Source organism: Pelecanus crispus, chromosome 11 (assembly GCF_030463565.1).
Source record: "Pelecanus crispus isolate bPelCri1 chromosome 11, bPelCri1.pri, whole genome shotgun sequence".
Classification (NCBI taxonomy): domain Eukaryota; kingdom Metazoa; phylum Chordata; class Aves; order Pelecaniformes; family Pelecanidae; genus Pelecanus; species Pelecanus crispus.
In genome coordinates, this window is record NC_134653.1 from 8,234,853 (window position 1) to 8,262,432 (window position 27,580).

The 27,580-nt window shown below is 37.8% G+C and overlaps 1 protein-coding gene across 3 annotated transcripts in view; it reads right to left on the bottom strand.

The window, feature by feature from the left end:
* Positions 1 to 15,301: 15,301 nt before the first annotated feature.
* Positions 15,302 to 27,580, bottom strand: part of TRRAP (transformation/transcription domain associated protein) — a 104,344-nt gene continuing 92,065 nt past the window's right edge. For all 3 annotated transcript variants that reach the window (XM_075718322.1, XM_075718321.1, XM_075718320.1), the window contains 6 exons: positions 24,539 to 24,764; positions 23,722 to 23,939; positions 20,849 to 21,033; positions 18,949 to 19,152; positions 17,829 to 18,023; positions 15,302 to 15,608 (listed from right to left, as the gene is read on the bottom strand). In XM_075718322.1, coding sequence (XP_075574437.1) covers positions 15,324 to 15,608; positions 17,829 to 18,023; positions 18,949 to 19,152; positions 20,849 to 21,033; positions 23,722 to 23,939; positions 24,539 to 24,764 — 1,313 coding nt within the window. In that variant the 3' untranslated portion in view covers positions 15,302 to 15,323. The remainder of the gene's footprint in view (positions 15,609 to 17,828; positions 18,024 to 18,948; positions 19,153 to 20,848; positions 21,034 to 23,721; positions 23,940 to 24,538; positions 24,765 to 27,580) is intronic.

The following is a 27,580-nucleotide window of genomic DNA, read 5'->3' on the forward strand; positions in this document are numbered from 1 at the left end:
TTAAACCATCAGTTCTATCCCTAGAGTTTTCAAAGGCCCAATCCTGTATGGCACCCAGTGGAAGGCAGCTCTGCCATAGGAACTCTAGATAGTGTTACCATTGATAATTGATAGCAAGTACTAAGAAGCTTAGAATGAAGTATCACAACTTTCCTCATCTCTTACATTTTTATATATGTGCCACACAAATACCCCCCCAGAGTGCAGGAACACGACTAACTTAGTTAATGCTACTTTGTCTACTTAAAACTGCACTCAGTATGTGTATGGATACATCATTTTCTGGATGAATCTTTTCAAATTCTGCCTATTTGTCTAAATGCACCTCAGTCTGAAAATATTCTTTTAACTACAGCAAGTTCATACTCTCAAAATAACTCAGGACCTTTAATCACAGTGATCTGCTCCCCATCATTGTAGCAGAATCACAATTATTTTAATTGAGTAGCCCCAAGGCAATGCAGCCCCAAAGCATAACGTAGCCCAGTGGCATGCAATAACAACCTGAGGTTCCTTAAAATATCAGCTGCAAATGTAAGCCAACAATAGCATAGTAAGAAAAAACAACTTTTCTATTTTCTTGCCATTTTCAAAAATAAAAATATATGGTTCGGTATCAAGTTGACATGAAATGGAATGCTTGTAAAGTTGAGAACATCCCAACTGCACCCCACCAAAACAAATGCAATTCACTTTGTTTCTGGTTGAACTAAAAAAAAAAAAAATTAGATTTTCACTATTTCTAAAGTTTGAATATAAAATTTTCAAAATAAAAAGTTTTTTAATTAAAAAAAGAAAATCAAAATGCATTTCATTTGAAAATGGTTAAAAAAACCCAACCATTCTGTTGTTTTCTGAAAACAAAACAATTTCACAACATTTGAATGAACTAATGTAACGCTTTGATGTTGGTGGCTCTGTATTTCTCACCAGTTTCTGCTGACATTTTGACCTCTTTTTATCTTGTGTGGTAGAACTTTATCCCCAAATATTTTAATGTGTACCATAAATACATGGAGTGGGTGACCTCTGATTTCATACAGGATAAGGTGATGCTGTGATACCACATCTGAAGCCTGACTGAGACAAGTACTGAAATGTACAGGATCATGACCTTAAAGTTAGCAAGTGGACATTCACAGACCACTTTAAAGAGTAGGGCTTCAAAAAAATACTACATTTTTCCATATCAATAACAAAACTCTTCTGGAAGAATACTTATCATACTCGAGAGATCAGTGATAAGAAACTGAGCCATGGCATATTCTGCTAATAATAGTGCCCTTATCCAAAGATTAGTTTGTCTAAAGGACAGGAGGAGACTATATTCATAAGGCTTAATCTGTCAAACCTCCGTCAGTCTTTTTCCCATTTATCCTACATAAAGCAGCAGAAGTAAAAACATTCCCCTTTGCTGCTGTAATCAAAGTGATTGTGTTTCACATCAAAAACATTTATTTACTGCATGGATTAAAGGATTAAATTGTATACGAGTACTTTGTCCAAAATTTTGTGCTTGTGCTAGAATTCAGCTGCCCTTAATCTTCATACCATTGACACAGTATATTGATAAAATGTTTTTCCTGTTATGGCTTGTTTGTTTGTTTGTGATGTATACAGAATTAAAGAGACAAAAATAAGATTCCTAGGTCGTTTTCTCCAATGAGGTTAACTCCTCAGCCAGCTTTATTAACATGCCATGTATCTTCCGCCCAAGAATTGCTCCTTTCTTGCGGAGAAGATAATGGGAATGCATTCCGATTGAATGTGTATGCTTGTAGGACACTTAACGGCAGTCATATAAAAGGGAGGAGCAATGGGCCTGTTCCCAGCTGCGCTACATTGACGTGAAACAAAGCTGTTAATGTCTTGACCAGCAACCTATGGCTAAATCAATTTTCTGTATGCTTCTTCTCTGCCCTTTTGAGATGTTCAGCAAGACCTAGGGGTGTCTGTCGTGCACGGTGGAAACCGTCACCCACTAGCTGCATTCACACACCACAGGGAAGCTATGGCTGTGTTAATGCAACCACATATCTTGGAGCAGAGCCACATGGCGATACCAGCTTCAGTTCTGAAAGCATTATGGCCAAATTGCCCTGTTGTTTTGCCTTAGCTGATAAGCTCTACCCTTCATCAGTTTGAATTAGGTTGGGCAGATCATCCAGTTGACCATGTTACACTGCTTCTGCATCTGAAGGCGGCTCAGGGATCTCATACCATGTTGTTCATGGCAAAACAGATGTGCTGTAGTTTATAGACACCAGGATGGTTCATATAGGTATGAATGGCAGTTATCTAGAAGACCAGGGAAAAAATGAGTAAACAGTCAAAATCACTGCTGAAAGAGCAAAAAGCTACCAAGAAACAAACTGTGCCACAACAAAACCACAAATGTCTCCTTTACCTAGGCCAGTGGCTACAGACTAAGATATACTGCTTCTAACCTCCTGCAGAAGACTCACTCTTCTGCCACCCTATTGACACACTAAAGCTCTGCACTCCCTCAGCTAAACATCTATTCTGCTTTCTGTATTTGACTTCAAGGTACACTAAAATCTTAGAAATATACCTAAAAAGGAAAAGGATTAGAGAGATCCATTCATAGGCAAGAAGAATGAATTTAATTTTGATTGTTCACTGACTACAAGATAAATTCTTCCTTCAGTTTGTTCAGGAATCCATTTCTGAATGGAGCTTGAGTGAAATGAATCTACAATGGGAGCCAGTAAACTAGGTTCAGAGTACTAATACAGATCAACAAGACTACTGTGACAATTTCCATGAGATCATGATGCTTTCCAAGCTAAGTGACCAGATGTTTTCTGTGCAATGGGATCCAGGCACATCCCATGCAATGACCTATTATTCCTGCAGCCCATCCTATAATAAAAATAAAGGCAACTATAACCAAACATATTGTACCCTCTGTTAGTGAAAGTACTGCTCCTTTGGTGGAAAAAGTTTGTACATAGCCATGATAGGGTTTAGAACAGAGTTTCCACATTTAAGAAGGCTGAGCTGACCTGCCCTTGAGGAAGGCAGAAAATTCCACTATTGTGGAACTTTCTTGTGCCCACTTTTGAAAACAAACACTGGGACATATTCCACTTATGAGAAATGCAAGTAAGATTTTAATATCATTAAAAATATCCATTATCGCTTCACTCATTGCCCCTAACACATGTCCATGCATCTGTGTTCATGACAAAATCTACAGCCTGGATAAACTGTCCATGGATGACAAGAATCGCCTGCATGACTCTCGCTCTTCTTTGATAAATAGGGATGCAGTTCACAATCCTGACACCTAAAAAAAAAAATCCGTGACTGACCTTGGTGTTAGCAACCAGTCACAGAAGATGAAGCACTTTTCACCTCAGATCTCTTGTTTCAGGCTCTCTGCAAATTCAGGCAGACATCACTGCATCAGGTTATATCTATCACACAGTGACAGTTGCCCTAAGAAAATACAGATAAAAGCCCCACCCTTTTTTTCTCTTTTAATGAGAGGAGGTTCATCCACGTATCTCCTTTTCTCAGTAAGTTTCCGGTCCTCTGCAGTTTTTGCTTCAAGAATTGTTGACTTAGTATAAGCAAATATGGTAAGCTTATTTAGTATTATTGCCTAATGACCATGAAAGAGGAAAATAAATTAAGAAGTGTCCCGACCGCTCTTTCATTAATCTTTTTATATTTTACAGGGCATGTGTTGGTGTGTTGCTGCTGTTGTTTAGGTTTATGATGCCTTTAAGGTTTATTTTGTATCTTCAGGCTTCTGCTCTTTTGTGATTAAATGCATAAAAGCAAGTGGAATAATAATTATGTAATTTATGTTCATATAATTCCTCCCACTGGCATGCTGCTTCTTGACTGAAATTGTATTTGATTCATGAACAGCTACCTATTAAAGATGGCGGGGACAGATACTGCAAATCCCTAAGAGCAATCATGAAATAATATTTCAGCTACACCACTGATGTCAGGTCCATTTGCACATTTTTATCACTGATTCATGTTCTGTAATCTACTGCTTCAACTGACAGCATTTATCCCTGCTAGTTTTGAATAATATTAAAAGAAGGTAGAGAGGTGAATCATACAACTCTAAGTATGCAGTTCTTACCATTGATTCAGGCAAAATAAGAATATATTTGCCAACCAAACCTACGAAGACAGAGAGAAAAATTTTGGAACTGAGGCAATTAACTTGTGTGTTTGTGTTGTCTTCCACTCTAGGAAAAGTGTGATACCTCAGAAGTCCTAAACTAACACAAATAAATTAAATGGGAAGAATTCTGCTAAAGGTAAAAGGGGCAACATTTCTTTTCTATGTCTGCATCTAGCTCCTGCATGATGAAACTAACCATAGCTGAATAGCAATATATTATTTACATACCAAGGACACTTAAAGACATGGTCCTGTGTTGGGCCTCATTACTGTGCCAAGCACTGTCCAAGCTTTTCCCTTTATGGAAAAGGCAAAAGAGTGACAGGGAAATCAAAAGCAGACAGGAGTGAAGTAACTTGAGCAACATGACAAAGCAAGTCAACGGCTGAATGAGAAACAGAAAACAGATCTTGAAATTTTCCAGCCTGTGCCCTAGCTAGCCGACATCAGAGTTTCTCTCAAGTCCTCAGATGTAGGCATTAGTAAACTAAGTTACAATTCATACAGCTGCATTCCTCTAAGAATGATCTGCAGTCAATGGATAATACCAATTCTTCATCTACACTTAATTCTGCATAAATAAAAGGGAGATTTTTAAGGCTGCGATCTGACAAAGCTACTTTGTTCTTTAGCAAATTCATGACTATTCTTTGACTAAATTACATTTAAATTGAGAGAAACACAGAGAAGTTGAAGGTAATATTTCTCATTGCAAAGGAAATATATTGGTGCTTTGTCTAACTGGAATCTGGAATGACAGGTTATGCCATTAAGTAAGTTGTGTGTAAGTTGCTCTTAACAAACCCCCTGAAATCTATGGTTCTCTTATTTTACAAAGACAGGACTGAAAACTGGTGAAAATATTCTTCTCAAGCATTGCTTATCATGCTGCACAATACCAAGGGCTACGCAAACACATCCTAACCAAGTATCCTATCTTATTCAGCAACAGCCTAAAAAGTTACAAGTAGTTTTCTAGAATAAAACTTTCAGTTAAGAAGTGGGGTTTTAGACACTAAATTGAGTTAAACTGGAGCCACACTAAAGAACAACTATTGCATCAATCTATGAATTTTCATTTCATATTTATGAATATGAATACTCGTATTTCATAAAGACGGCACGTCCAGGGTTAAAAACAGTTACCAAAGCTGAGATCTCATTCTGGGTGGATTTGCAAAAGAGTGCAACAAATGAAGCCGAGCACCCTCGTATGTAACTATTACTACAACAAAGCACCATTTTAAGGACTTCATTCAAGTCACAGAAAAGAACTGATGAATCACATAGTACACATAACTCCTAAAAAATACGTCCGAATGAAAGCTAAACTGGACTTACTAGATAGCTTCTCCTGTGTAATAGCCTGTTCTGAGAGCTGAACACAGAATTCGTATCTGTACTGAACCATCCCACAGTTCCACAGCATCACATCTGTCAAAAAAGAACGAAACAAGCATTTTTGTGTTTTCAATAGTTACCTCGTTCACAACATACCGGCTTAGTGAAACAGCCAAAGCAGAGACAAGCAAGTCATCATTTCACCCCAAACTAATGCTTATTTTCTTGCAAAGCTGTGAAAGGCTCAGGAAGATTGAGTCTTTCTTTTTCCAAAATCACCAGATCAAAACCAGGTAGCAGATGGTCAGAAGAAGAGTCCCCACTATTTCAGTCCCCTAGTGTCTCTGTTTAATAAGTCTTCGGGTTTTAGATCCATTTTCAGAATACAAAATCTCACAATGCATATTTTGACAGGCATATTAAGATGTTTCACTGAAAGAACTGAACTGTCAGAGCTGTGGAAGACTGGACTGGCCTGCATTGTAATTCTTGTGCTACACTGTCTTTAATTCATTGGTTAAGGATTAAATTATTGCCCCATTGCAGTCAGTTAAGGACCTCTCATGAGCAGTACACAATGTCCTGAAGGTTTTCCATTTAGTATCTACAGCTACACTCAACAATTAAGACTACATCTTTGCAGCAGTGTTAGTTTAAGTTACCTATTGTCAGACTGGCTCCTGTAAAATTCATCTAGTTCATCTGAATGCCACATAATTCTGAAGCAGGGCTGTGGGATTCTGTGTGTGAGTGAAGCTCTATGCCAACTGACACCCTAGAATTAGCGAGCTTGAATTGAAAGTGCCACCAAAAGAGGAAGGTGTGGTCCCTTAGAAGAGAATCTTGATTCTGGGCAACATTCAAACTCACATTAAGAGAGCACTAAAGATGAGCTATTTCCATAAAGAAACAGGTAAATCCTTTACCAAGGTATTATTCATACATTTCTCCATGCATTCTTGCCTACAGAGAAAGCCACTGCAGTTACAAACCACACCCAGCAATATGCAGTAACTGCTTTCTAGAATGTCGGAATCCCATTCACCCACCCAACTCTTCCACCAAAAGTTTATATACAATACTAAAAAAATACTATTTTCTCTCCAGAAATTTCCAAAGGCTAAAGCAAGAGCAACACGTCTCACACAGGATGCATCTAGCTACACATCTGGAAACCAGATGCAGCCTGCAAGGCAAATTCATCTGCCCACACTTACTTTTTTTATTGTGATCTTGCCATCTCCTATGTATCTGTGCATGTCCACACATTTAGTCTCTGCTAGTTGTTGCCAAGCATGTGTAGTAAAAGGAAGAAGAGGGTAAAGGGGCTATGGGAGATCACAGAATTTTGGGCACTGTCACACAAAAGTGTCTCAAAACTCATTTAATCCCAACAAAATTAAGTTTGGACCACAGAGATTGCAGTACCTTAATAAGAAAGATAAGATTATTTTAACTGAGAGCAGCATTTTTCACCCACAGACTACAAAGCAAATATGTTTTACAACACCCCCCAAAGTATCAAAATATCAAACCTTTTTTTTTCCCCCCACTTACTTCATACTGGAGAGTGTGCATCACTCACAAAGTTAGACAAGGAATCCTGAAGTCCTGACCCCCAGTCCTCTACAGAATCTCACAAAGACAAAGAGTAGTTCCTTCATATACTCAAGCTAACAAAAAAAATTAAGGCTAGCATAGAGTTTATTGCATGAGATGTTAAAAAATACCTTTACAATAATGCATGCATTTAACTTACAGAATTTTAATATGGCATCTTTCTCTACTTGATAATTGCTATTTTTTTTACTACAGAAAGGAATGGGAACAGCTGTTACACAATGAAACAACATTTCAGTGACACCACCAGACCTCAGTTAAAAGTTCTGTGGCACTTGTATTGCTTCAAGGGATGGTTAAGCAATACTGACCCACAGTAAAGTGGTTTATGAATTGCTACTGATGAGAACTCTTGCTGAATAAGCAGAATAGATTCTTTAATGCCAATTTCTTACAAACAGCAGCAAGGAGTAGAGAGAGACAATAATTAATGTGCTAGTACCAAGAGAAACAAAGAGCCTACAAAGGTGTCTGCCCTTTCCCAGATAACAGACTGAGAAAGCTTCTTTAATATAGCTGGTACTGTAACGGTTCATGGAGGCTAGACTGAGGGTAAGCACCGGTTGATTGATTAAGGTGCAACTCTGACAGCATCTTAGAGCCTGGATAAATATTCTTTCCTAACAAAATAAAATTAGGATGCAGGCAGCAAGTGAGGCTTAGCATTAGGGCATAGGGCACATGAATTTTAAAAGCCAAAGCTAGTATCACTTCTAAATATAACAAATGTCTATACCATGTTCAGGAGCACAAGAACCAGGTGGATTGGAAAAGGGCTTTTATCAGCACTTCGTTATGACAGCTGATTTCTGGGACTGTTAGTTTTCTTCCAAGATATGCAACCGTCACCGATTAAATGGCAAGATACATATTTGTACAAAGTGCTAAAGAGGTTCGCGTTGTTGAACACAACAGGAAATAAACAGCTTCAGCCCTCATAAATCCAAAAGACTACACTGCCAAAATATGGGACAGGGAAGAAAGCAACTACACTAGTTACTGCTTCTCCCTTGGAAACGCAGACATAGCAGAACGTTGCAAACCACCTGAAACTTGGCCATGACTGCAGCATTCGCACCTGGTTTCTGATGAGGAGCATGATACGACCTTTCAGGACTAGACAAGGTCAGGACAAGTTTTATAGCTCACTCAAAAAAGATTTTCCAAGAGCCACATGTAGAGCTTCAGTGGAGTCAGAGGGAAAAGCATCACCTAAGGAGGGGCGGGAAGTAACTGATTTTTCTAGCACCAAAATCTCCCTTAACGTGCTTCCATGACAATGTCTTCAAAGTCCTGGCTGTACAAGATCCAGCCATCAGAGTAAATTACCACAGCTAAAAACATTTGCCAGGCTGCTTCCTGTCATCAGCAGATCAGTCTGGACTGGGGGAATTTCACTCAATTTAATTTATTGCCAATTAACATAAAACTTTAATTACTGACTCAGTTATTAAGGGGAAAAAAACAACAATGAAACAAACCCTTAGGGAAGCACCTTTCTTCCCATTTCGCCAGGCTCAGCTTCAGTTTGCCACCTCTCCTCCCTGCTTCCTAGCCTCAAGTTCCCTCGTTTTCCAGTGGATTCCACTCGGTCTCTCCCAATCCCTTGGCTAAGGGCACTGGCAGCGCATAACGGCGCCTCTCAGCCACTCCTTGCTTCTTTCTACTCTTCTCCACAGGTCTTCGCTTCTTACTGCTCCTCTGCTCTGCACGGATCGCCCATAGCTGGGGCCCCTCACAGCTGCTGCTCCTCCCTCTCGGGCACACCCGAGCTGCTGCTGCTCCTGCCTCTCGGGCACACCCGAGCTGCTGCTCCTCCTCCCTCTCGGGCACACCCGAGCTGCTGCTCCTCCTCCCTCTCGGGCACACCCGAGCTGCTGCTCCTCCTCCCTCTCGGGCACACCCGAGCTGCTGCTGCTCCTGCCTCTCGGGCACACCCGAGCTGCTGCTCCTCCTCCCTCTCGGGCACACCCGAGCTGCTGCTCCTCCTCCCTCTCGGGCACACCCGAGCTGCTCCTCCTCCTCCCTCTCGGGCACACCCGAGCTGCTGCTCCTCCTCCCTCTCGGGCACACCCGAGCTGCTGCTGCTCCTGCCTCTCGGGCACACCCGAGCTGCTGCTCCTCCTCCCTCTCGGGCACACCCGAGCTGCTGCTCCTCCTCCCTCTCGGGCACACCCGAGCTGCTGCTGCTCCTGCCTCTCGGGCACACCCGAGCTGCTGCTCCTCCTCCCTCTCGGGCACACCCGAGCTGCTGCTCCTCCTCCCTCTCGGGCACACCCGAGCTGCTCCTCCTTCTCCCTCTCGGGCACACCCGAGCTGCTGCTGCTCCTCCCTCTCGGGCACACCCGAGCTGCTCCTCGAGTGGCTGAAGTTCCCGCCAGCTTCCCGAAACGGCTGGGACCGGCACAGGGCAGTCTGCAGCCTCCTCCCCACAGGACAGTGCTCCAGCCCCTGCTACCCAGACCCTGGCATTTACGCCCAGTACGCTTACATACGTGGTGTTTTCTGTGGGGTAACTGAAAGAAATAAAAGATTTCTTAAAGTAAAAGATTAGATTATAACAGCAAAGGGAAAAGTCTGAAAGTGGAGAGGGGATGCAACATGGCTGACACAGAAATAGCATTTCCTCTGCTCTTTTCTTGAAACTCTCAAGGAAAGGCAGTGCTAATTTAGAGCAAGTGAAAAGGCCACAGTCAAGAGATGAAATTCTAAGTTAACAATTTCACAGACTTTTTTTTTTAACCCTGCATTTCAGCACCTTGCGTCCTCCTTTAAAAGAAATCCATGTAGCACTACCACTTGACTAACATCCTAGAGCGAGCCTAGTGCCTACGCACAAGGACACCGAGGACCCCAACACATCCAGTGAAGGATGATAAATCACATGTGAGACACCAGTTGTTTCACATGTGCTCTCTTGAACCTCTTAACTGTGAAATGCACCCACACTGAGCTGATTAAAAGCTCCTGTGAGTTTGAATTCTTCTCCCTGAATAGGTTTCTACACCACAAAAGAACATTTCATACATCATATTTGAAACAGATCAGAGCCTTAAAAGCAACTTTATTCTACTGCCATTACGAAACAGAGCTTTCATTGTCTGCTGCTGAAATGCTTTGAGTCATCTTCCAGTAATAACTAATCTCTCGCTCGCTCTCTTTTTAGCTGACAATTCATGGACAGCCCAATTACAGGAGAGGAAAGCGGCATACCAGCTTCAGAGGGTGGACTCAAACACCCAGCTAATGTTAAATGATTTTGTTTTGGAGTATAATTCACTTCAGCAAATGAATTCTGATCATCTACTTTGAGAGCAGAATGCAATAATAAATGGTTAAATTGCAGCAGCATTGTCTAATAAAGACGGAGCCAAACATGATTACAAAAATCAGGAGACTGAAATAATACAGTATAATTTGAGAAACCTAACAACTATTTATTCTCCATGTAAAATCCACAGCTCGCATTTTTGTTTATTGCTCTTTATGCCAAATCTGCTTCTTAGTAACTAATATTTCTGTCACTCGAGCAATCTACTATAAAGCCCACTTCACACCAACACAGGTATGTGTGCCTAAGTCTACTGACACGTGTATCTCTATGCATTTCATACAGACTTAAAACATGGCTGGCACAACTTTGGTGTCAAGGTCTTGTCACTGGTTACCCTCATGAAGATCCAGCCAAATCTACCCAGGACTCTACAGGGGGAAAAAAACCCAAACACAACAGGACGAATTTTAAGAATGGCATAATGCCAATGCACATAATTTCAGAGCCAATTTTAAATTTGATCGCTCTTAATTCTCAAGCATTTGATTTTACAGAGTAATAATATGGGCCTTTTTTGTGTAATATCTAACCTGAGGGAAGAAACCTTAAAGGGAACACTTAGAGTGAATTGACAATTAATGTATTTCACTTTCAAGTATCTGCTCAGCAAGATGCATATTGAGCATATATCTGAACTAATGAGACAGAGGGAACCATTATCTACAATCATAAAAAATTAAACACAGCTAAGATACATGCCACGTGTTCTTGAAGATAATCAGGAACTTCATATACTGTACTATGTCAAACCACTTACCTGCTAATGGACAGTTGCTGATCATACAAGGTATGTCAGAAGATTTCCTCCACACTCTGAAGAATGCTCATGTATAACTAAAAGCTTTCAGGATTTACCTCCTTGGAGCTAGTGGTAAAACTCTGGGTTAAGACTGTGTAAGCCTTCTCACAAAATAAGGTAAATCCATAGCATATACTCATGAAAGAGAGCCAAATATTAACATTTGCACATTCACACCATCAGGGACCTCATTAATATAACTCTTTTCCCTATTAGCACTGGTCCCTCACCCCAAGTCTTCTTTTAGTATAGTTGAATAAACAAGAGAGATGTCACAAATCTAAAACCAAGGAAGTTTATCTCTTTTAACTTACATTCTCATTTTTCCATTATGATCTTCTTCATGAACAGAAAAGTGGCTGAATTATCTGATGATTTCCTTTCAGGGAATGCTGTCATCTCCCAGAGTCGGACATATCTAAGACATGCAAATGATTAAGGAAAAAATACTGCAACTCCTCTGATACAGCATGTGCCCTATTTCACAGCTACAAACGTTACAATCTTCAATACAAGGAAGCCAACAATTCCCTTCAAGTCATGAAAGCACTAAGCTTAGTTGTGAATGACTGCACATAGAACATGCTGTGACACATGCAGGAAGTGTTATGTTTCGTAAGAAGAAAGTTCAGATTCTTCTTGCCAACATGATTTTGATAAGGAAGCAAGTCTTTGCCAAAAAAAAGATATGTTTGTTTTCCAAATCCTTATAGAGTCCTTACCGCTCATGTATTTGAGCTTCCACTTGTATATACTGGCATACAGCATGACTTAAATCTATCATCCTCTATTCGATATATATGGAGCACAGAAACCAAATGCAGGAATAAAGGGACCATGCTTTATTCATCATACAAGGAAACAGAACCATAATCTAGAAGTATCTGGTGAGAAGTAATAAAACTCTTGCTCCCAGCCAAATCCCACAGCAAATCCTTTGATCCACGTAAGAACTACATTAAGCAGAAAGGCTTGATCCCCTTGATCTAAATGCCTGCATCTCAAGTCCACAAAGTGACCTGCCTTACCCGTCATCACAGGGCTATGGTTCAGGGCCAACCAGTGGGCTACCATTCTTTTTTAAACTTTTGAGGACTGAACGCTTACCATCTGTTTCTGCTGGACTTCATTTGCTACTGACTCTTCTGGACCCAGTGAAGAAGTAGGTAGACACCTAGGAAAGTCATGACTTGCTTGGTGAGAGTCCCTTTGCTCTTGCTAAGGTCCTCAAACCAACTACAGGGAAAGGCAGTTGTGATTCAGCTGGAAAAAGCTCTGGTCCATCTCGCCTAGGAAAGAACTGAAAAGAAGCTTGCATGGGAAATCCTCTTAAGTGAACTAATTTCAGAGAAACATATAATGCATACTGCAGTTGCAGTTTAAGCTAGTGAACAAGTACTGCCAATTCACTTTTTATTCCAAAACTTCTAGGATTAGATATTACAACTCCTACACAGAATACGCTAAATTTATCACTGTTCCTTAACGTTGTGTTGTATTTTATAACAAAAATGGAATATTCCTTTATTTTCCAGGCTTTTTCTCTAAAAATATGACATTTTCCCATAAATTCATTATTGCACATTTACTTTCCATTTACAAAAGCTAAGGGTAAAGCTTTCCTTTTCAAGTCAATATCTTAATTTCCATTTTCAAAATTGCATTTTATTTTTCCTGCTATACTATAATTATATCCCAAGGGGAAAAAAATGCGTTTAAGTTGGAGTGCAAGGTATCTTAATTTCTAATACAAGATGAGCTTGTCACTAGTCAAAAGTAAAGAACAGGTGCAAATTCATAAATTAACCTAGCAAAACTGTAATTATCCTACATACTGTGTTTAATTGGTACCTATGTAATTTCATGCATAACTAACATATAGCAAAATATTCTGTACTAACCACCAAAGGCTTTATGCCTAGTACAACATTGGAATATCCCACCTGAAAAGTAGTGAAGACTGAGCAAATAACTGATACCTGAGGTCTGTCTGACATGACAGTGATGCCTCCCAGCCAAACATACAGTAAAAACCTATTTAACACTTAACCTTCAAATGGGTTTGAATTCATCAACTTCACAATTTTGACTTCATCTTACAGTCATGGATGCAAACTCTCTCTGTGTGTGTATTTATATACACATTTGTATATACATACATAGCACTTTCTGTCCATCAGCCACATCTCTCTTTGCGCCAGGTTCAGTGCTGCTCATGGTGTTAGCAGAACTGTCACATAAGATAAACAGTAGAGAGGGACCTGTACCCCTGCGTAATGCTGACAGTCGAGTCCGTATCAGTTGACTGGTTCTGCTAATGGCTGCAAAGATTAAAGGAACAGGTCTTTTTGCAACTCTGTAAGAGACCTATGGAAAGCACATGTTGCTTTGTTTTTAAATAATGACTCAGGTACATACCCACCGCAAGCCTTGATCTGTAGGTAACCAATGAGTTAGATGGTGTTCATCTGTTAACTTGCAGGTGAGCTCACCCACCCAGGAAAAGTCATCATATCGGCTTTTAGAAATTCCCCTTGTCTCACAGACAGTACACTACTCAATGGTGGTGATTAACTTCAATTATTCCTCTCCTGTTATTCTGAAGTCTCTAGAGAACCTGTTGACTGCTTACTAAAAAAACAAAAAACAAAACCCCAAAACCCCAGACCCATTGCTATAGCAATCATCATCATCTTTGTTTCTGTGGGAATAGCAGAAATCCCCTAACAGAGTTCATCTGCAGACATAAACTTGACCTCTGAACAATTACTTAAAAGCTGAATTTCTTGCAGACACAAAATAGACTCCTTATAGAAAGACTTTTAGAAAACATTAATTGACTGGCTAGCAAAAAAGACTGTACACTGAATGAAGAAATTATTGTCTCATATATACTTCCTATTTGCAGCTCTTCTGTAAACAACTTCAACACCATACATGAGAACATCACATCCACATCTCATTAATACAGTCATCACCCTTTAACATACAGGCTGTTTTCATTTATTAAAGATTACACCTCCTTCTGGGTCTTTTCTATTTAGTCCATAGTATAATATTAAAAATATTCTAAATAAAATGAATACCACAGAGAGTTTTACAAAATATTTATTTTCAAAAAATCACTCTGTACAAATTTAACATTCTCAACACCAAAGTTTTATAAAAATGCTAACACAACAGAGAGACGAGTGAAACATTAAACTGATCTCTTCTTAAATTACAAAGAAACGTATTCATTCTAAAGAAGCTACTGCAATTCTAAACATTAAAAAAAGAGAGAGAACTTTATAAGATTTTACTTTTTTATCTATTACAGCCAAACACTTGTATCAAAGGATGACTTTTTCCATCCTTTTTATAAACTTCCAACCCCAACACTGTCCACAACTAAACCAAATACTCTAAATGGTTTACACTTTTACTGTACACAGCTTGTGCTCCAAGAAAAGCTAGCACAATTTGATCATCATTTTCTCAGTTCCTAACAAAAAGTCACCTCTATACATTTGGTACAAAATTCTCTGTAGAAACCAACTTTGCTCATGTAACTTTGAAGCAAACTTAAAGGAAGAGTATTTATTTGTGCCTTCAATTTGCTATAATGAAGGGGCAGTGATTAAGTAAAATTTCAAAGTAAAATTCAGTAACTGGGAATACTGTCTTCTTTTTTTTAATAATTACTATTGTATACAAAATTTATATACTGCAGATTATTAGGAGTGGCAGACCCTAAATCTAACAGTGCTAGTTTCATAGTCCTCAACATAAAATAAGATTCTTCTGTACATTATTTAAGTTTGCTCTCTTCATATTAAGCTATTGGTGAAAGCTGTTGTTGCATATTAAACAACCTTTCTTAAACAGAAGGAAATGTCCCCTCATGAAATTAAAAACAGTAAAATTGTTGTATTACTGTAGATACAATTAAAATGAAGACTGACAAAATGCAGTTTGACAGGTAAGCCATGGGCTGGAAAGCTTTTTTCACATTTTCTTAACACAGTATAAGGCTCACACCACAAAGAGCAGCAAAAAAAGCTATTGAAAATTTCAAGTTACAGCCAGGGGTGCCAGGCAGGATCCATACGACAGAGATTATCCAAGCTATTTGCAGCTGCTACCAGAGTGTTGACTTTGCTTTCTCCTCCTTCAAACTGAGCAAGATTATGAAGTCGAGTCATGATAGCAGTAACAGCTTTTTGAACTAGTGAAACCAGCTGCTGGCTGTCCATATTTTCGGGTTGCCCAGCTGCTGAGAGTGGAGAGGAAGTATCCTCTTGTGTTTTTTTGTGCCATGCAATTATTTCATCCCGTAGCACAGTTTTTAGGATGCCATCAACCTATATGAAGGAGAAAAATCAGACTATTATATTTAATCCAAAGAACCATCAGGGATTATAGAATTGTAACTAGATTTTAGTCAGGGGTATTTTGACACTTTTGGTCCCGCACTGCAATCCCAGTCTTTTCAAGATGAGCGTGGCTTCCAACTGTTTCCTCTCAAGGTGTTTCTTTTCATAAAAAGCTTTCATTATGAAAACACAACACAATGACTCTTACAGAAATGAAAAATCACATAAACTACAACATATATTAAGATCTTCATACACAAATACAATCATGCATATTCTATTTTTAAATGAGTCCGCTAAATTTATGACTTTTCCCATGCACATGCACACAAACACAGAAGTCGTGCAAAGATTAAGAGTATTTTGCAAAGCTGGGGGTTTTCTGCACAATGATTACGCTTTCAGGGAATACCGTTTTCTGCCAAACAGGGAAAGAATGCTGACTGCAACACACATATCTATGTATATAATATATATATGTATATACGTATGTGTGTATATATAGACCAGTTGTATCCTCGGACAAAAAAGAAATGCCTGAAACAAATAGTTTCCTGGTTTTTCTCATGACTGAGTTGAGCTACTGACATTAATCTGTCAACTCCAACAGTCTTGAGCTTCTAAACCAAACTTTTAGGTATCCAGTCTGAGTCAAATTCACTGTTTGCATGTAACAAATAAAACATTTAATACCACATATAGGTGTTAGGCCAACATATACAAACACATATTAAATATATTTCGTGGACATTTGTAGAAAAGATAAATGCAGAAAATGTTAAAAGCATTCCTCTCCAGTCCAAAAGATAGATAATCTAAAGCGATAATCGCCACATGCCTGAACTGAGCTGGGCATCCCTCACTCCAAAAAGAATAAATGGTCACCTGTGCTCTGATATTCAAGAAATCATAGAATCACAGAATATCTCAAGTTGGAAGGGATGCATAAGGATCATTGAGTCCAAACCCCTGCTCCTCACAGGACTACCTGAAACTAAACCACATGACTAAGAGTGTTGTCCATATGCTCCTTGAACTCTGACAGGCTTGGTGCTGTGACCACTTCCCTGGGGAGCCCGTTCCAGTGACCGACCACCCTCTCAGCGAAGAACCTTTTCATAATGTCCAATCTGAACTTCCCCTGACACAGCTTCATTCCATTTCCTCATGTCCCATCACTGGTCACCAGAGAGACGAGATCAACACCTCCCCCTTCCTTAAGGAAGCCGTGGACTGCGATGAGGGCACCCTTCAGCCTCCTCTTCTCCAAGCTGAACAAACCAAGTAACCTCAGCCGTTTCTCATAAGTCTTGCCCTCAAGACCTTTCACCATCTTGGTTGCCCTCCCCTGCACACACTCTAATAGCTTGATGTCCTTCTTATATTGAGGCACCCAAAACTGCAAACAGTACTTGAGGTGGGGCCGCACCAAATCTATGTGGCAAGTCCAATTGGGCAGACATCATTCAGATGCTGAAATTACAGGCTATGTCTGCAAATTCATTTGCACACATAGATACAGCTTTGTAAGGTAAGATGATGAATTATTAAAAAATATTCTAACACAGCTTTCTGTATTATAGATAAAGAAAAAAAATCACTTTAGGATCTTTTCCATCTTTTAAAAAGTAACTAGCTCACACCATAGCTACAGTACATTCTGTGCAATGTCTTTCTGGTGCAAATTGCTTGCCTAAGTGCAAGATGCCTCTTTTTTGGAAAGCATTAGAATTTAAAAGGAAGTTAGACAATTTCTTTAGAAAACTACACCCTGCTAAGAGCTAGAATTCATCAAAGTAACAATATATCTTTAGCATTCTATTCCGCTAACAAAGGGCAAAGACTTATTTCTATTCACAGATTATTATGAAGATTCTAAATGATGTTGCATTTATCATTTTACTATTTACCACAGCCAGAATTTGTAAGGATTTATGAGGCTAGGGCACTGAAACAATCTGAATTAACTGAATTAACATGTTTGGACAAAAAAATTAAATTAAGGGTGGAATTACACCTATCCTCCTCCTATTCTTTCCAAAAAGGCAAATTGGAAACATTTCAGCTGGCCTTTGCGATGACCTTAGGGTAAGATTCAAAAACAAATATGGACTGTTCAGTTTCTACCTTAACCAAGAAAGTGCTGTTCAGTTCATAAACTGCCAAATATAACATGCCTGCAAACAACCTTTCAAAAGGTATACAAACCTTAAAGTTGGGCTGTGCAAAGCAGCGAGCTACTGCAATCATAGAGGCAGTCAGCGGACCAGACACCCCAATGGTGGTAAGAAACTCAGAAATGTTTGGTGTAAGCCGGAATGGAACTGGACGATTGGCATCCAAATCTCCAGTAGCATCATTAATGTCAAAGCGAAAGTAAGCTACATTCAGCTTGCCAGTATCCTGGATTGAAAAGCAAGATGCACAAAAGTAATTAAAGGAACAGATGTGCATTCATGAAACCAAAAGAAGTTGGATTTTTGTTTACTGTTAATACTCAGAGTACAAATAGTACTCCAAAAGCTTTCAGTCAAACAGTTTTTGAGCAAAAGAGTTAAAGGCACGCACAAAGTCAGGTATGTATTTCTCTCAAAACCCCTTACTAAATATACATTATTGTAGTATCAAAGCTTAAGGAATAGATTCTTCTGTAGCATGCTCTATAAGGAGTCATGCAGACAGATCTCTGTGCATCCCACCTCTGTGTGAGTGTTCTCTATGCATTCTTCACTCTGGGTAAGCACCTGAATGCTTACCTAGAGGGATTAAAGAATCTTACTGGCTATACAGAGTATAGCCCTCCATGCATTAAAATAGCATTAAGACTTTAATATATACAACCTTTGCCCTACTAAGGTGGCAAGCCTCATTTTAAATGTTGGGTTAAAACAGAAAAATCACTATTAATAGGAGTTGTGGCTTGACATGATGGCAATGCCGAAAAGGGAACAGTATTCCCCTTTAATAAAATGAAGCTCTAATTTTTTTTTTTTTAAATCTGTTTGACACAGAGATATATTCAAAGCAGTATATTTGAAGGACTAAAAGGAGAGACTTATCAGTCATTTACATGAACAGTTCCAATATCCAAGAACAATTTTACCGACAAAGTTCTAAATTCTCACCACAGAAGGTAGAGTTGATGTCCATAGGGACCGCAGTTTAAATTACCACCTACATGATGTGCAATCACATATAAATGAAAAGCCTACTGATGCACTGTTAATTATATATGTCGAATTACCGTTTTGACTCATTTCAAAAGTATAGTCCAAATTTCCATTTGATTAAACACGACAGCATGCATCTAGAACAAACTAAAGCATACCTGGGCAATCTGCAGCATTTCAGGGTTGAGTCTATTTAAATGAAAGATGAATTCTGCAAAGCCAATTAGGGCTAACTGAATAGTGAACATCTTTCGAAAAGTCCAGTAATCCGTAGCATTGGGGAATGTATGTAAAGCCCACTCCTTAAGCATACTGCGTGGCACCATGTTACTCTGTACTTCTTTAAGTATATCTCTAAGAACCTACATATGAAAAATATTAGTTGAAAGAGATAATTTTTAATATACTTCTTAGCAACAGACAAATATGCCAAAAGCAACTACCAAACTTGTTCTCTCAACTGCTATCCCATCTTAGAAAAAACATCCTGAACTTGGACACTTTCAATCCAACACTGTTTCACGACTTCTTTGTCAAAAAACACATAATACTTTGTTAGCACAGCTCCTGCACAGCTAGAAAACAGTCTTTATCTGAAAAGATTAAATTTTTAATAAAACAATATAAGCATGAGAACTGCAAACAGGCATGTCAGAAAACCTGAGACTGAAAAGTTATATAAACCTGATTTGCAGTATCTTCTATTCAAGACTTTCAAGAAAATCAAAGTGAGCTAAAGAGGCATTCAATTCACAATGCTGCACTTCCTCATGGGAAACTAACGGAACATACTTCACTATTTTCTAGCTTCAGTGCAAGCTGGATATGCATTTTGCAGCAATAAAATAAAATAAAATCCTTTATTTTAAGCATAATGGTGAGATTTGAAATTATACGTGGGATCTACAAAGCACGCAACCTAAAGGTGCCTCTCTGCGTGGGTTCTTCATATGCAGGGTAAAAGGTAAAGAATTTTTATTACACAAGATAGGGAAAGACACTGGGTAAAGTAATTTGTAACATGTATTATTACAGCAAAATTACCTCAAAAATACAAAAAGATAAAAGCTGAGAGCTGTATTCAACTGTTTCTGTAAGTGAACACTGTGCAATAGTTTTTCCCTAGATGTAAACATTTGCAATCTACCAAAATATTTAATTACTGTAGCATATACTAGCCTAATTAATTAGAAAAAGAAATAAAGTCAGGATCTGTTCTATTACACCAGAAAGCTTGATAGACATACTGACTTCAATTAAATGGCTGTTAAAGAGTTTCATAACCTGAAGAAAAAATTCTCAAAATAGAAACAGATGTTACATAACACTTCATTTTATTTTGTAACAAAGAAAGCCTGAAAAGATAGTTTCGCTAAATGATGTCTGTGATATACATGTATACTGTGGATTTTCTAATAGCTATATTTGAAATGGGACTGGCATTTTGCCTAAGAATTTGCATTAACCTTAAGATAAAAAAACATAAAATAACCTTATTTATCACAATTGGATTTTTGATGGAGGTTACAGAGAGAGGGAGCTTTGTTCTGAGGTCTGTTCTATCATTTATTAGGGTGAGATTACTCAGCTGTTTCTATTCGATTTAGATGAAAGTAATCCACTGGCAATTTTAGAGATACATTAGAAGAACGTGGGGAAGCCTGCATCACACACCATGCTGTAACTGCTTATGTAAATTAGGAATGCTGTTTCCCATGTTATCAATTAATTATTTTCAAAGCGCTATACGAAAGGGCCAAAAAGCAATCAACACTTCGGTTTCACTTGCAGTTACCCAAAACAACCTAGAGTAAATCAAATACAGCTTTCTTCAAGCTTTCCAAGATAGTCTAAAATACCAAAGAGATATAAGAGTTCCCAAGAATACATTACGCAAAAACAAAATAAACCCCCAAAAATCAAAACACCACCTACATGCAAAATGTATCTGTCTCACATCTAATGTGAGGTAAAGAGTCAGGGCAGAGGGGATTGGACACAGTATAGCAGAGTCCTCAAGAAAAGCCCGTGATTAAAATTCATTATGTATTCTAATACCTGATGGCTAGCTTGAGTCCCCCGTGCTTGGACCGTTGCCAGTCTGTCATAGTAACGAGAAATAGGGTTGTCATGCTCAATGCCTTTCTTGGCACAGCGTTGCTTATAGATCTCCACCAGGGAAAGAGAAGAGGGATTGTCTTCAACCAAACGCATCTGTGGAGAAACTGCTACAACACGGGGGACTAGGAGTAATTTGAGAAGGGTGAGAGAGGATGGTGGCAGGGGCAGAGAGAGAAAAACAAAACAGTTAATCCATAACCCAAATACTAAGAGAACTGTTTGTATCAGCCCTTAAAACACAACTGTGATAATCAACTGAAGTGTATCAAGAGAAAATTTTTTATTACTACACTCATAACTAATTCACAAGCTCAGTTAAAAAGAAAGTATGATAGCAGATTTTTTTTATCTTAACAGAAACATCAACTATATTAGCAAAAAAAATTGAGCACTCATTATTCTTCCTACTTTTCTTTACCTGCAGAAAAGATGGTAATACTTTGTTCAGATGCAAACAGGTTTGTAATATCTGATTACATGACACTGGTATTATGTCAATAAAAATGACTCTGAAGAACAAAACTACTAAACTCAATAGGGTATTTAAAGTGATTCAGAAAAACTAGAGGGAAAAAAATCTGAATGTACTTGAGGAACAGATGTTTAAATTACACTATTTGAAAATAACATAGGGAAGACATGGCAAAATATTCAATAATAAGAAAACTTAAGCCACTGAGCTTTTCCTTGATGAACAGTAAACTTGCAAAAACCCTATCTGTAGTTTCATGGTGCTCAACAGATGTATCATCCTACAGTCTTATGTGCATCCCGAGCCACATCAAGAAAGCCAAGGCCTCTTCCATAGCTAGCTTTTCCAATGACACTATTTGTACTGTTTGACAGCGACCTCCAGTTACCACCAAAACTGTTCTTTCATCATTTCCCTCAGAAGCTGTAATAATTAACCTCAGAAATATAAGGAAAAGTTGTTTAAATGCATTTAAATTGTTTGATGGAATTTCTTCAATCTTAAAGGAGAAAATGTATTCTGCAGAAGGGGTGTTAATGAGCTGTTTCTTCTGGTCCACTTCCATTAACCTCCGGCAGCAGAGAAATTAATGTTCTTTAGGTTCTTTCAAATAGTATCAAACCAGAAGGTACAGAATTATTGCCAGAAACACTATAGTTTAAAACAGCTCTTTGAAGCAAAACATGTTACTTTACTAATCATATTATATAGAGGATATATTTCTGTAAGTGGCCTTGTTTATATCATCTTCCAAGGCTTTATCTACTGCATTTCTGTTATTTTGGCCTAAGAATGATGCAAAATTGTCTTCACATATGTAGAGATACTTTATTTACCTTTTGTTTCAACAACAAATCCTTTGGCTTGTACATTTTGGCCTTTTTAAAAGTTAGAACTCAAATATGCATTTCTAGCTCTGTAAGTGCAACTTGCATCATCTGGGCACCTAAGCTCATGACAGCACCTTCATGTCAATAGATACTATTAGCTCAAAGAGGAGGACTGATAAAACCACACTTTTTTTAAAATCACATTTCAGCACTTTTTAAAAGGACAACAGCAAAGTAGCAGCTTTGTCTTAGTGTCTTTCATTGAAGTTTCCCTTATCCATAATATATTTCTTGCTCACCAACCAGAGATTATTAGAACTGACTAATGCAATGTACAGAACTTATTTATATGAAGTTAGTAAGTGATTCATTGACCTCTGAAATGAAAAGTGTTTATATATTAATATGAAGTAGCTACACAGCTGTAAGCTGGAACTTGCCAACAGCCTTAATACCTGGAAAACACAACAGTTTAACTATTTTAAAGCATTTACGTTAGTATTTGAGTCACAAGCAGATCGAGTATGTTGCCAAGCGAGAGTCCAATACTCTGTTTCTCATTTCATTAATTAATTGTTTATAATCAACACATGAAAAAGCCAAGATACACAAGGAAAGATAAAGAATTGAGACTGTGTGTTCAGCCTTCATTCACTGTTTCTGTTTTGAAATGGCTAAATATGTGACCTTTTTAATATACGAGTATTCTGGCAATTTATAGACATAAATCATATTGGAACCCTCCCTAACTCTCCTCGTTAAGGCCCCCCTACCATTATGTTTGTTAATTCTGTAATGTTTAAGCATTGCCGTGGTGCTGTTTGTCAAAGTGCACTCTCCAAACCAAGTAACCTTTTATAGGATCATAGAAGTATGCTCAACAGAAGTCCTGCATCCAATATCTAGATTATGAATGGATTTTATTTGGCAACAACTAACCAGTCAGTATATATTCCTGAAAGTAAACACCACCATGGATATATAGTTACTTCAAAAATTACAAAGATATGTTCTCATACCAGAGAATTCAGAAACTATATATCAAATTCAAAGCTCTACAAAACAATTAATTCTTCTTCTGTGTTATGTGGAAGAGGTAAAAGAAATTCAATATTCATATATTGCAACTTGGGGAGAAAAAGCTTTGTTCTGTCCCTCCCCAACTGTCTCTAAATATTTGTTCTGAAGTACATGCATCCATTTCCATAGCAACAGATCCAATGGCCATGCCTCTGCCTTAAATACGTTACTCACAACTGAACTTTATACCATAAACGATGCATGTAAGCTCTTCTAAAAACACCCTAGATCACATGTAATCAACTTTACTTCTTCAGAGGGGTGCTACAATGCCAGAAAAGACTAATCACGTAGACAAATGTGAATTCACCTTCTAAATATTCAAAAACTTCAGTATCAATGATTAGTAGCTGTCAAAAACTTTAGCAATTATAACCTTTGAGTATAACATATATTTAGAAATAACATAAAATCTCTCTTTTCAGTACCTGTAAAAAACAAATGTCTTTTTGTGGTTTCCTTCCTTTTCTCTAAGCAGGGGTTCAAAAGGCGAAGAAGTTGTAACACCCGCTCTTCTCTACGAGACTCTGTCAAGCAAGCATCATTCATTACTAGATATGGGTAAATCTTTCCATTATGGCCTCGGATATAGAGTCTTCTAGCTGCAGTATTGTGTTTCTGAACTATCTCCACTCTGGGCATAAACCTATCAGAAAGAAAGGGATATTAAAGCACTTGTGCTAATCTCCTCCAATATTAAATCACAAACCACCACCAAAAAAACAAACAAGAAAAAACCCCCCTGCAGAACACAAAAAAACCAAAAAAACCCACCACCAAAAAAATAAGGCAGCACAACTGTATTACAAGGTACAAATTCTATTATCGAGCTAGGCCATGGTTTGTATTTTATAGTCAAAAAGCTCTTCTGTTTGATTTCTTTATTTAAGAGAACACAGTTCTTGAGCAGAATTAATCATTAGATCAGACCTTTATCAATATTTTGAAGAAAGGTACCTCTATTGACTACAACAGAAGAACTAATCTCAACTTGTATCAACATAGAAGAAAACCAAATATACTCTTCATGTAAGAGTACAGTTGCTTAGTGAGGCAATATAAAATTACCAGAGGAGGATAAAATAAAAAAATAAAGGTGTTATACCAAAGTATGACTCTATATATGTAATTTAAATATATGAAATGTACACAACATCTGCTTTTGCAGAGTGGACGAATGGAGGAGGCTTTCATTTTCTTCTCTGTTTTCAGAATTACAACTACCAAAGGGTATTTTTAGGTTACCTTGCTATCTTGATGTAGTAATGTGTTGGCTTTGGCATAAGGAATTCTCCAGGTATCTCTACTTCTGCAGTCTGAGCTGAAAAATTACTTAGAAAGCGGCACTTTTCCTCTATGAGGAAGAACTTTGGAAGCTGTTTAGTTTTTGCCTCCAGAATTTTGATCCATTTCTTCAGTTTAGAGATAAGATTGTGAAGTTTCATTGACCCTGGCACACTGAAGTCAAAGTCTAAAAGAAAAAAAAAAACAAAACAAAACAAAACATCCTCAACATTTCAAATTTTATACAGGGTATTTAACTATCAAGTGTCTGAAGTTTGCATTTTCAAAGAGGTTCTTTCAGCCACATGGCCTCAAGCAAAGACCCACATACAACACCATACCTGTTATGTACAAAAGCATCACACTGGTCTCGAATACGATAGTAAAATGGAAAGCTACTACAATCAGCAACTCGCACAAAAAAAAAAAAAAAAAGAAAGCATACTACCAAGCAAGTCCAGCAGAGAAACATGGCTACCTATGAACCCTAAACACAAAGGAAAACTAGTAGGTTCAGACAAACACCAAAGAGACACAAGAATAATTAAGGAAGAGTCAGAGCATAATTGATATAGGATCATACAACAGCAATATCAGGACAACAGTAGATGCTGGAGGAGAGCAAATCATACAATTCAGTAGTGCAAACCAAACACACACATAGAGCTGTACTGCCTTTAAAAGGCAGGCTCTGTTGAATATGTCATCTCTACAGAAAGTCTTTTAGTGAAGTCCTACAATTATATATAAACAAACCTGTCAGAATCTGCTACCTCTTTCCTGTACACAGCTCTAAAATATTCTCTATTATTGAGTAAATAACAAACTTCCCAAGATTTTCCTGTTTTACAGTCATGCAAACATTAGAGAAACATACTGTGAAAACTGTTAAATACTGTTACTGTATTTAACTATTTACTGCAACCAGACAGACTGCATAGAAAGCAAGCAGTAATAAACCAATTGATTAGACTAGATAGATCATTTAGTGAAAGAGGAAAAGTAAGCTTATTTCACAGTCTAGCACTATAATTTTCTGCCTGTTTTATTAAAAGTGATTTATTTATTTAAAATCAGTGGAGGCTTTTTACTCTTAAAAGGGATGAAAGAGCCTCAGCTGAGGATACAATGTAGAATCTGTGAGCAACTGCAGGACAAGTAGTAAAATTGCTATTACTATTATTCTCCTATTCTGAGCTGCAAGAAAACACTTTTTATTCTTTCCTGGCATAGATAAAAATTGCATGCCACCACAGGAAGAACAGATATGACAGCCTAAGCAAAAATGACAATATTATGCAAACAGCCTGCTCTTTGCTTTGCAACGTAACAGTATTGCAGCATGGAACTATCTCCTCCAGCCCACATGCAAGTGAAGCCAGAACTTTCTCAAGGTCAATACGTGGTCTTCAATACACTGTGCAGATAATTCTGTAACAGAAATCACTGCAATATCAACCATTTTCTGGGCCAACATCAATGCCATCTTCTCAACACTGCTTTCACTACAGTTTCAGAACACAGTAAATAAATGAATGAATGAATGAATGTGTTTGAATTTCCCAAAAGTGGGAAAAAGAATAAATCACATACACATGAAATTATGGTCCAGCACTTCAGTATCACAAGAATGAGAGATTAAACACAATCGGATAAGAAGATAAAGTGCTCTCTCTGTAAACCTCATTTGTTATGACATCCCAAATTCCGCAAGTTAACAGACTTGAATTTTTAAAAAGCATTTCTGTAACAGTCTAAATGATGCCATTTTAAGTTCAACATGTTACAAGTTAAAAAGCAACAGCAAGAATGAAACAGAATGTCAATTCAGTATTTCTGAGATTTAAAGCTAAAGACTCTTCATTATGGTTCAATACAACAGAAAATTAACAGTCCCAAAAATGAGTTTGAATCTTATTGCAGAATCTACATTTCAGTATGTTACATACAGATGATATTTTCCTAAGTTGACAAAAACCAAAACCCAAACCAAAACCATCATGAGTGCTGCTCAGAGGGGAAATTAATTTGACCACAATAATACGCTACAAGCATCTATCTGCAACTATGCTAAGAGTGAATTAAGTACATGTACACAGCTATTACTGCATATAAAAGTTTTTCTTAACCACAATTAAAAGCAGTGAAAACTCTGATTATCCACAACACTTACTCCTACAAACAAGGTCAGAACATTTGTTCTTTTAGCCAGAAGAGTTAATATAATTCTACACGTACACTCTTGCTCTCCAAGTTCTCTTCTTTACGTGTAGAGGATACTATTACCAAATAAAATAATGCAACATAGGACTCCTTTCATTTTGCTATTCTGTTACTCAAACAGAATATCATAGAACACATAACCCAACATATTACATTGTGTATCCATAATATACTGATATGCTAAAAGCTTTCAGTGAAAGTTTTAAGTCTATTAGCCCAAAATGGAGTAAAAAACCAGCACATATAAAATCCTTTCCACTTCTATAAGAAAAAAGTCTATAATCAAAAATACAGGTTCATATTTATGGATGTTAGAAATCAGTGTAACTCTGTAATACTCCCTTTTCTTTTTCTACCTGGTATGGGTAGTGCCTCTATAGCACTATCACTGTAAAACACTCCTATTTATAATCCCAAGCCTACCCTCTAGTGAGCAGTGGGAGTAAATCATTTCATGAAGAATGACAAAATCATTGAATCATTTAGCTCCTGAATCCCTGAAGTGCCAGAAAGTATCCCCAAATTACAACTAGTTTTTGTGCTAATGTGAATCACTAAAGTCGTAAAAATATGCATCAATATATATTCCTTACAAAAAAAAAAAAAGTCATTCAGTTCACCACAAGAATAGCTCTAGTTTGTTGAAATGCCTATTTTAGGATTTTTGTTGTTTTGTTTCCCAGTGGCAGATGGGAAAAACAGAGAGTTTAATTAGTCTGAGAAGAAAAATCACTTCAACGGGAAGAAAGGGAAATACAAGCCCAGACATTATTTGTGTAC